Genomic DNA, 10572 nt, shown 5'->3' on the forward strand with positions numbered 1-10572 from the left:
CTTTTTACGATTTACCCCGATTTAACCTGCGTTGAAACTACCAAAAATGGGCAGTCGTCTGTGCTTTCAGGTCAACTTTAAAGTAGAGATAACTGAGGCTAGTGATCAATGATTGTGATTTATTTTCCAGCAGTAGAACTTTTCTTGCCCATGATTAAGTGTGAAACGCACAGAGGATGGAAGTGTCTACATATTGCTTGACTAGACATTCCTTAGTGCATATCCACCCACAAGGTCATATGGTCAAGTTGCATCACTTCCTTCCTCCTGCAGTTCTCTGGTCTCGTCTTCCATTAGAGGTTTCCCTCATCATTATGTACACTCTCACTGAGCAGGTCTGAAGGACTGAGTCTTCTGTCATGATTAGGGAAAGCCGTTGTAGCACTTTGAAAGAATGTTGCAACGTTCACCATTAACATTCACCGCTGTCACTTTCAATATCAGTGACTGCGACTGAAAGTGACCACACACGCGCACAAAGACAAAACACCACACACACGTCCTAACTCATCCATCACACCACCCTTTTTCTACTAATTGTTCTCCCTCTGTTATGATCTCAGGCACAGTGATGGCTGCACCACACCACCCTGGGCAGCAGCAGCAGCAGGAGGAAGAGGAGAAGGAGCAGAAGAATGAAGTGGTGCGGACGTGAAGACAGTGCGTTCCTTCAGGCAGGCCAAACAGATTGAGTAAATAAAGCAAGGCCAGTGAAGAATGGCCACTGGTTTTACCTGTAACCACCATGCCTTTGTGCTCCTTTTAATTAAGTTTTGTAATGAAAGAAACCCAAAGAATCTAAGCCTGCCACAGCTCCTGTGTTTACTTCCCGTCAGTGGGATTACCTGGGGGAAACCTAGGATTCACACTAACAGTAAGTAATATAACAGAATGTGAAACCTGAGACCCGAGTACAACACGTCGTGACAGAAAAAAATGAACACTATAATGACAGAACTTAGCCAAAGCCAATGCTGCATGCACACAGGCTACCCGGGCAGTCCTATTTCCCGAATTGGCAAGTTGTTCTTCCGACTTCGATATCCATGTTGTATTTTAATGTTCAGGGCGTTACAACACCATGTTGATAGTTGTTCCGATACATGTTTCCCAGTTGGGAACAAATTTTGAGGCTTATTCTGACACCACATGCTTTGAGCAGAAACGCCCTATCTTGCATTGTAAATGATAATGAAAAATGTCCACCCTGTTGTTAGGATACTCCTAAATGTAATAGATATGTCCTTGGCTGATGTTCCGCCCTTCCACCAAGTTGAATGAGAATCCGGCCAGTTGTTTTTTTTGTGTAATCCTGAGCAAAATATTACATTTGACTCTCAAAGCCTTGAATGTAGGAATAGTTCCTAAATGTTATATTAGATAATTGGGCTATTACACGTTTCAAAATGGCTGTCAGAAAGTAACGTTTTTTTTTTTTTTAAATGAGCACATACATTTTTTATTTTGTTAAACTGTTTTTTTACAATTGCAAGCGGTTTCATCATCCTTAGTCACACAGCCCTCCTCTGAGTGGACCGTTACATTCCCTTCCTGTCATATTGCACATTAACCAGAGAAAGAAAATGTAATTGAGAAGATGTGCCGCATGTTTTATAGGCAGTAAAAAACATGGCAGAGTAGAACCAGGTGCAGGGTCTATCACAGACATATTGTCCTATTCATCCATCAGACACCAGTTACTAGCCTGACAAAGATAGAGTGTTACTCGTCCTTCAAATGACAACAGCTATCTTGGGAGACCCTTCTGGTATCATCTCCTGCTCAAACCCATGTCTTGTACAGGTTTTTCTCCGTAATGAGGACCACACAGTATAATACCGACACCCTTCCCCCATAAAGATAAGGCATAACCCTAACCCAGATCAGGTGTTGTCCAATCAAAGCATTTGTTCTGGTTTGAAATAGCTGTTTTGTCCTAGGTCCCAATTTGACTCATGGGTATTTTAGGTTCCAGCTTAAGCCATTATCCTTAACTGTACTAATGAAGGATTAGAAGGCCCATTAGGACAACCCTGCCCCCATGAAACAAGAAACTGATGGCCACAAGACAAGAGGAACTCTTGTCATCTCTCAACAAGGGGAAGCTTGAAAGGAAGGGACAGTCAAATACACCAAATCCTTGTCAGAGCTGTTGGTTCAGTCTAGTGCTGCACGATTCTTGCTCAAATGTGAATCACGATTTTCCTCCATAAGAATTGAGATCACGATTCTCACACGATTCTCATCGTTTCAATTAAAATATTTATTGCACTCTTACTCTTAGACGTCACGTGAGTACAATGAATTTAAACAGACAACATGTGTCTCTCTTGTAACAAAAACATAACTTTGTCTTTAGTCTGTAGTTGCTGAATACTGAACAAACATTACTACATTCAAAATGTGGCACCTGGAGCCAACTATTGTGGCTTTAAACAGACACCATCAACATCAAAGTGCTTGACTTAAATCCAAGTCTCAGTTTCTTGTAGCAAAAACATAGAGTAACTAAAATTACATTACATTACATTACATGTCACTTGTTAGACGCTTTTATCCAAAGCGACTTACATACTCAATACTGTGGGCAATCCCCACAGGAGCAATTTGGGGTGAAGTGTCTTGCCCAGGGACACAACGACATGCTGACTACAGCAGTGGGGTTTGAACCTGTGACCTCCTGATCCGAATACCAACTCACAACCCACTGCACCACAGGCCTCCCTAAAAATGAATTTGACAGCCAACTACTGTGGCTTTAAACAAAGTGCTTGACTTAAACTCAAGTCTTTCTGGTAACAAAACATACAGTAACTAAAATAGAGATATTGCTGCTGCTGAGTGCTGAACATAACAAATTGAATTTTTGCAGCTTTATAATAACAACATGTAAACTGTCCACAGTGACAGGACACCCAACTGTTTGTTACAGGGAGGAATGCACTTGAGTTACTCAAAATACCTCACCACAGTGCTGAATATAAAAACAAAACATTCACAGCTTTAGAATAATAATATTAAAAAAAAGCCTAACCGGCTAGCACCCAGTTCAACTACTGCACTTAAAGGTTCTTGTACTGAAAAAAACATAAACTTAAACAAAGTGCTAGACTCCACTGAGTAGTAATGTCACTGAATCAAAAGGATTAATTTAAATACTGCAGTCAGTACTGAATATAAAAACGGAACAGAACATAAAGTTACAGCTTCAGAATAAATGTAAATAAAGCCTAGCTGCCTAGCTACTAGCACAGTCCATCTACTTTTTTCAGCACAAGCACAACTTCCCTCTCACTCTCGCCAGAGTCGCCACCGAGATTTTCATCGGTGTTGTTGTCATTGTCCTCGACCTCCTCGTCACTAATTTCTGTGTCACTCATTTCTGTTTTTCTTGTACTACTAGTCGCTCTCGTCACTCTTTGCTAATCAGTGCTAATGCTAACGCTTCTGTAAACATACTGCCTGCTCCTGCCCTCACGTGCTGCAGTCAGTGAGTGTTGCCAGGTATACTTATTATAAGCCACAATTGGGCTTATCTTTCTGTAAAGTTGCTTGGTAGTAAGTAATAATGGTTGTTGCGGTTGTGAGCTTGTAGATAGGTTATTTTCAAATAGCCGACCCGACATATATAGGTTTAAAGTGCTCATGTTCTTTTGCGCTTGTTTTCATAGACCTGGTTGTATTCCTTCCGCAAAAACTGGCAACACTAGTGGCTGCAGCGTTAACACTGCATGAGAGGAGGAGAGACAGACACTACCATTTGCATGCGATCATGGTACTTTAATGTTAAATGTATAGAGTATATTTGCTTTACATCGTTTAAGTATGATTGACATTGCAAGTTGGTATTATTCAGAAGCAAAATAATAAAAAATAATAAAAAATAAAAAAATCAGCATGACGTCATAGGATCGCCGTAATTTAGAAATGAGATCGCATAGGTGTCTGAATCGAGATCACGATCTTTTTTCGATTAATCGTGCAGCACTAGTTCAGTCTAGTGTTTGCTAATTAGCAGTAGGGCTTTGAAATTGTAGCTACCGGTAAATAAAGGGTGACTTTTCAAAAGTTTGACATAAATGAGAAATAAAAAGCTTCAAAACCCTTCTATCCTCAGTCACAAATTGAAACTTAGACTGTGACTGATCGTTTAGATTTTTCCCTCCTTTTCTCTACTCTTATCTGTTATCAAATTACAGTGATGTAGCTTCTAGTGATAACACCATTTTGGAGAGACAAGAGAAACTTACTAAGTCCATCAAATACCTTAAAGTTACAAGCCAAATACAAATGTCAAACGTGCATAAATCTACCTCGTCTTTGTTTGAACTCTCTCAGCAGAGATGGTAATCACTCTTGTTCTAGGAATGCATTTGTGGCTCCTGAGCTTAGTGTTTCTCTGTTGGTGAGTGACCTTCATAAAACTGTTGATTATTTTGCTCCCTGTTTGACGCTAAGCTGTGGATTCAGATTCAAAAAGGCCTATTTGAGATGTTTGTCATTTGCAGATTGCCGCTTTGTGTGTAGCAGCCAAGAGAGCAAGCGATGATTCAGCTGCACCCCAGACGTCTGTAATAACCACTTCACATCTTCTGCCTCCTCCTTTTCCACGCTCTGCAGATCTCTGTTTTCCAAAAATATCTAAGCGTTTAGTTGTGGAGTTGCTGCAGGAAGCGTGGGATGACTTTAAGATCCCTTGAAGAGATGTGCATGATATTCCAACTTACTGGATCTCTATCCATATTGAATGACATTTTTGGAGGGAGCTTTAAATCGACCTGTAAAATGAGCTGTGAGGCGTAGATACGCATGTATTCCAATTCTAATCATCATCATCATCATCATCATCTCACATGATCCCACTAAATGTAATCAGTGTTATAAGTTCAGGCTTGTACTGAGCGGTGCTACGTCCTCCAGAGGATCAGCCAAATCTCACATTAGCTAAACAATAGCCAGAAGCAGAGCAGGCTGGCAGGAGGATCCATCAGCGGGAGCAATGTAACTCAGCCGTCTGACATATCCCCTACAGCTACAGGTTTGAAATAAACTCTGGAATGTCAGGGGGAAAAAACACACTAAATGACATGATCTTTTTCCACCAGTAAACCTTTAGAAACACATCACTGGAGCAAACAAATAAATGTAATTGTTATTTTTCTTTCTTAGTCGGCTGGCACTACTGACACTAATACAACTCACAAACACTAACAATCGACTAGTTGCTGGTGACTTTAAACATATATTTGTTGAATCCACCAATTAATAAAACAATTGCCATACAGTCACACCTGCCTCGAACATGTGATCTAGTATCCAGCATTTATAGGCTGCAGAGAACAAATAATCGAGGACAATTTATCAAGTTAATCTTCCTGCTCCAACATCATTAAACCTAATGTTCCTCATTGCAAAAATGATTTCACACAAAAGTGGGTTTAAGCACTTTGGATATTGAGGAGCTAACATAATCGTTTGGGTACAAATGCCAGTATGAGAGGTCCGGGCAAACCCAAGGTGGTATTGATAATAAAGGGAGTTGGAATGCAACCAACGTGTCATGCAAAGTTATTTGGATAAGGGTTTGAATGTTAATCAGTCAAAAAATGTATGCAATTGCAGATCCATTTACACTTTTGTTTTGGATGTGAAGCAACTGGCTATTAGCGGTTTAAAATAACAGCGAATGCTATATTTGTGGTTCCTTGACAAATTTCCGTCACAGTTAATGTCACACTACAAATTTGGAGCACAGTGAACTATTCTTTTCACAGGGTCTATTAATTCCTTCAGAATCAATGCTTTGGTGCCAGAGTACACCTTCACATTATATCAAGTTCCTCTATTACTATTCCACCCACCCCCAGATATTTGTAATACTATAATGGGTTCTCCGGTCATTACGAAGAACTCCTCCAGTTTCTAGGAACATTCCGATAAAATGACCGTTCACCCATCGAGCTTGGGCACTCCTGTCTGCATGGACAGCTTTGACACTGCGACACACTCCTCTGCTGAGTCTCTGGCGTGATCTGTGGCAACTGTTATCAGGGCCAGCGGTGGTCAACAGTACTGAACTGCTTTTTCTATTTATATGGTTCGTGAACGGAGGTGGATGAGTTTGAGATTGGAAAGAGCATATCACAGCCTGTGCTTGTTTGACATCACTTGTTTGACATCACTCCCTGTTTCCATGTATCATTTCACCGGAGGCAGCTTTGGAGATGCAAGAAATGAAACCTCGTGTTTCCTGTTTTTCAACCCTGGAATGTTCTGTCCTTTAAGAGACAAGAACATGGTTTTTCTCAATGTCCCGTCCAACAAATGTAGTTGACCTGAATACAAATAAGATGAATCTCTCGCTTTTGAAACTGATTGAAAATCAAAGTATCACCCCCTCCTCTAAGATGTTCTCTTTTTCAGCTTCACTCTCAGTCGACAGGATTGACCCCTCCATAAGCCAATCATGCATGTCTCCTATTGAGCATGCCGGTACACTGATAAGGGGGCACACTGGGTCATGTTGGCTCCAATCTATTATATGAGGTCAAGGATTGGAAGATGGATTGATATCCTGCCACTCATGGAGGCAGAGTGTGGGTGTGAGAGAGGACCTTACAGTATCATAATGTTGTGATCCTTATTGATTTCCATTCCTGATGGAAACTTAAAGTGTTACATCATTGTTGTTTCCTTCTTTTCGGATCACTCTTAACCTTGACCTGTTTTCATTTTCTTGGTCATCTCTGAAAATACAGTTTTGACCTTCAATGCTGCTAAGGTGAAGGATTTTAAAAGAGGAATAAGAAAGAAGAAAGGACAAATATATATATAAAAATATATATATATGGAAATGCTTGGGAGAGAAACAATACAACAACAATACAATAGCATCATTCTTAAATTGATAAAATCATGCTCCTTCCCTAGTTGTGTTGGCTGCCAGTCCCCTCCACCCAGCAGCCAGGCTGGAGCCGGGCTTGCAGCTGTCCACAGTCCAGATTACATAACGAGGCTGCATCACACCCCCCCTCTAGCCACTTTGCAGCCTCTCTACCATGACACTGTCAACCCGCTGAGGAAATGGCAAGAGGACAAAGTTGCACGCCCGCTTAAGGGACGGACGCACAAACTCCACTCTTCTAAGATTTGCTTGCTGAGGGCCAAGTTAATGAGGTAATGCAGTGCAGTAATTGCTCATTTGCTTCCCTATTCCCATGAAACTGTGGCCCCTTCACCTTTTAAACCTTCACTCAAAACACACACACACACACAGACAGAAAAGCATGGCTCAAGTGTGGGTCGCTGTGCCAAATCTATACATGAAGCAACTCTACAGAGTGGCCGACCCAGTTTCCCAACATGCTCTGCTCTAACAGTATGTATCATTGTGTAACCCTTACGTGCAATGTAGAGGTGCTCAGGGAAATCGAACCTTACTTAGACACGTGCTGAACATCAGACAGTAGTGAATGATACCATTTCAGGCTGGGTTTCACCTTGAAACCTGTTAAATGCTCAAACCTGCTCTACAAGGTAAGCCACATAAAACAGAGTAACGTTAACAAGAAATAGCTGATGGACTTTTCCTTTCAAACTGGCCCCGAAAAGGAGATGTTATGCTGGTGCGGTGATTGGAAGACTGAATACAAATTATTTCAAAAATATAGTAGAGTTTAATATATGCAAAAGAGTTTGAACTGTCTGAAGTACAGCTGAAACACAAAAGAAGGGAATTCCACCTAGTAAACAGCCTGCAGCATCTCTGCATCCGTTTAGTAATCAGCCAAAATTGTGGTCTTCCGCATAAGAAAAAGAGATGTGGAAATATCGGTTCACTTTTAAGACAGTATATCATTACTGGGGTCATTAAACACAACTCTAGAGGGTCACACTCGAGTGACAAGAGTCTACAGACCGTTCATGCCATTCAATACACTCAAACGCCTGCAGTATGTGGATTCTTCTGTATTGAAAATACATCGACCAGATTGTTGCCTTCGAGTGTGGTGAGATCACTGCTTGGTTATGGAAACTACACATCGCCACAGCCTCAGGTACAGTAAATGTGTTCGTGCATCGCCACAGATGAACTCATTTTTCGAGCTGTCCCTGGTTATTCTAGGCGGAAATACAAGAGAATTTGCTGCGCTTCATCACACTGCGCCAGCCAAAGCTCAGCAGGATCACTTTCCAACGTTATATGAAGACGATACTCACAGAATTAGTCTTTGGAGAATTGTTATCAATCACGTTCAGGAATCATTGTTTCAATCACGTGTTTCCTGTCATGTTTTGCTCATGAGCTTCACAGAGGTGGACTGATGTTTGTGGAGGGAGAGGAGGGATATACTGCTTTCAAGACATGTGATATTTCAAGATCTCTTTCTTTAAGAAGAACAAATGGTACCTTTGCATTGACAACACTAAACCAATGTCAGTGCCTGCGTCCATTCAAACATGCACTTTATTTGTGGGAGGATGCGCTGTTTGCCCAGATCCAAAGGGAATACAATAATGGGAGAATAAAGAATTAGCCGGTGTTTTGTGTCAGTTGCTAAGCAAACTAGGTCTGATATGACAGAAACGCTCCAGTGTGTCCCACCTACGTAATACTTGCATCTCCACCAAGGACCACATGATGCAGTCTGTCATGATGACCGAGTGCACACTGAGTTGTAAAAAACAATGCATTTGTGTGCACTTAAAAGCATATCATGGGGTAACATTACATAAAACTATGAGGAAACTTGCCAACTTGCCTATGTCGGTGTGATGAAGATCAGTTAATTAACCTACAGTAATGGGAGCACTAATAAAAGCTGAGCAACCATTAAAAATATGAACATCACACGATTCATCATCGAAGAATAAATTGAGTTAGATGGTCCACAAATCAGATTTATAATAGGCTATAGTTTAAAGCACACTTAATGCTATGCACCATCTGTTTCAGACAAACCTAATATTACTTCTAAATATGCAGGTGTTAAAATAATTAACCCTGCATGTACCTGCAACTATACAAAATGTTTTATTATTCTTTAAATACATCTTCACAGTAGAGGAATGTTATAGTAATACCTAAACCTAAGCGACAACTATTACACATTCACTGTTTTGGCAGTAACTGCAGCTTTAGCAACTGAATCTTAAGAAATCAAATGATCAGGCTCCTTTTGCTTTAGTTCAGGATGAAATATTACTTAGATGCTCGGCTTAATTTAAGTGAGTTTGAAGGACCCAAACTATAGCAGAGCCAAAGGAAGGATCTTACCATTAGTACTTATGAGTGTAATATATTGCTGTTGCTATTAGTGGGGACATTAAGACTCATTGGGGATAATCCCCTCAGTCGTTATCTCCCTGTGCTTAACTTTGGGCTAAATCCTTTTCTGGGACCCAGCAGTACCCCTGAAAGTGTCTGGACTAGAGTTGGAGTAAACTGTGCTTACGCGCTATAGTGTGGCACAGTCCCTCAGCAAATTCCCCTTGTGTCACCTTGACAATCGTTGACAAGGAGAATTAAGTGTTTGAACCAACCAACCTTCATGATGCCGCAAGGTATGTTTCCAGCTCCCTGACTCCTGTCAGTGGAATTATCACGGCTGCCACTCCTTGGACTGCTGTGCTCCCTGTACCGTCCGTTGGTGTACACTCCTTCGGCCCCGTACCCGTGGGCAGCGGCCGACACGTCCAAGTACGCCCGGGTACCGGTGAGAGTCAGCGCGGCCGCTTCTCCGGGGGTTCCCGCTGTATCGGTCGCGCCCTGGGCTTGCGGGGAGCCGAGGGTAGGATCCAGAAAATGTCCCGACACAACATCTGAAGCGTGTACCCCTGCCATGTTCCGCCGGTGTTACAGCAATGCCCTCCCCTCTTCAATGTAAAAACGGCCCATTTTCTCAAAGCACTGTGGACTTGTTGACGTCCAGGGCGACTGGTCTTCTTCTCCGGATCACCAGAGCTGGTCCATCATGGGGCGCGCAGCAGCGTCTGAAGCCGGGCAGCTAATGAGCAGACGGTGGACCCCGCACGCGACCTCCCCCGATTAGATTTCTGGGGGCGTGTGCTCAAAAACACTGGAAAACAGAGTTGTGCTGAGGGTTTGCTGCTGTCGTTTTTGTTTTCAGCCTGCACTCTCGTCTCCTGGTCCTGAAAAATCTGTTCTGCTCACCACGTCCGTTTTTGTGCGCAGCCACTCTCGTCCTGCTCACTTTGCTCTGCCTGCTTCCCCTCTCATGCATCCGCGGGACAAATTCAAGACAGCGAGAGCGCAACCGCAATAAGCCCCAAAACGCATGTTCTCACGAGCGCGTGCATGTACAATTACACCGTTGACGTGCGCGCGCACCATCCTTCCAGTATAGCAAACAGACTGTATTGAATATGTGTGGGTTCATGGCCACACATTATAATATTTATTTTACACTCTTAACTCTATAGTTGTATCAGAGGAAACGTAAACATCAATATTAGCCGATCTTAGATGTAATAAGAGCTTGTAACTCACCCACAAACTAACTGCCCTCCATCAGAGGGCGCTAGAAAGCACAGCTAGGCCTACTTAAAAAC

The 10572-nt window shown here is 42.1% G+C and overlaps 1 protein-coding gene across 1 annotated transcript in view; it reads right to left on the reverse strand.

The window, feature by feature from the left end:
• Positions 1-10280, reverse strand: part of si:ch211-210g13.5 (inactive phospholipase C-like protein 2) — an 81303-nt gene extending 71023 nt beyond the window's left edge. The window contains exon 1 of the mRNA XM_034220307.1: positions 9548-10280. Coding sequence (XP_034076198.1) covers positions 9548-9844 — 297 coding nt within the window. The 5' untranslated portion in view covers positions 9845-10280. The remainder of the gene's footprint in view (positions 1-9547) is intronic.
• Between the last annotated feature and the right edge of the window lie 292 nt (positions 10281-10572).

This window comes from Gymnodraco acuticeps, unplaced genomic scaffold, assembly GCF_902827175.1.
Source record: "Gymnodraco acuticeps unplaced genomic scaffold, fGymAcu1.1, whole genome shotgun sequence".
NCBI lineage: Eukaryota > Metazoa > Chordata > Actinopteri > Perciformes > Bathydraconidae > Gymnodraco > Gymnodraco acuticeps.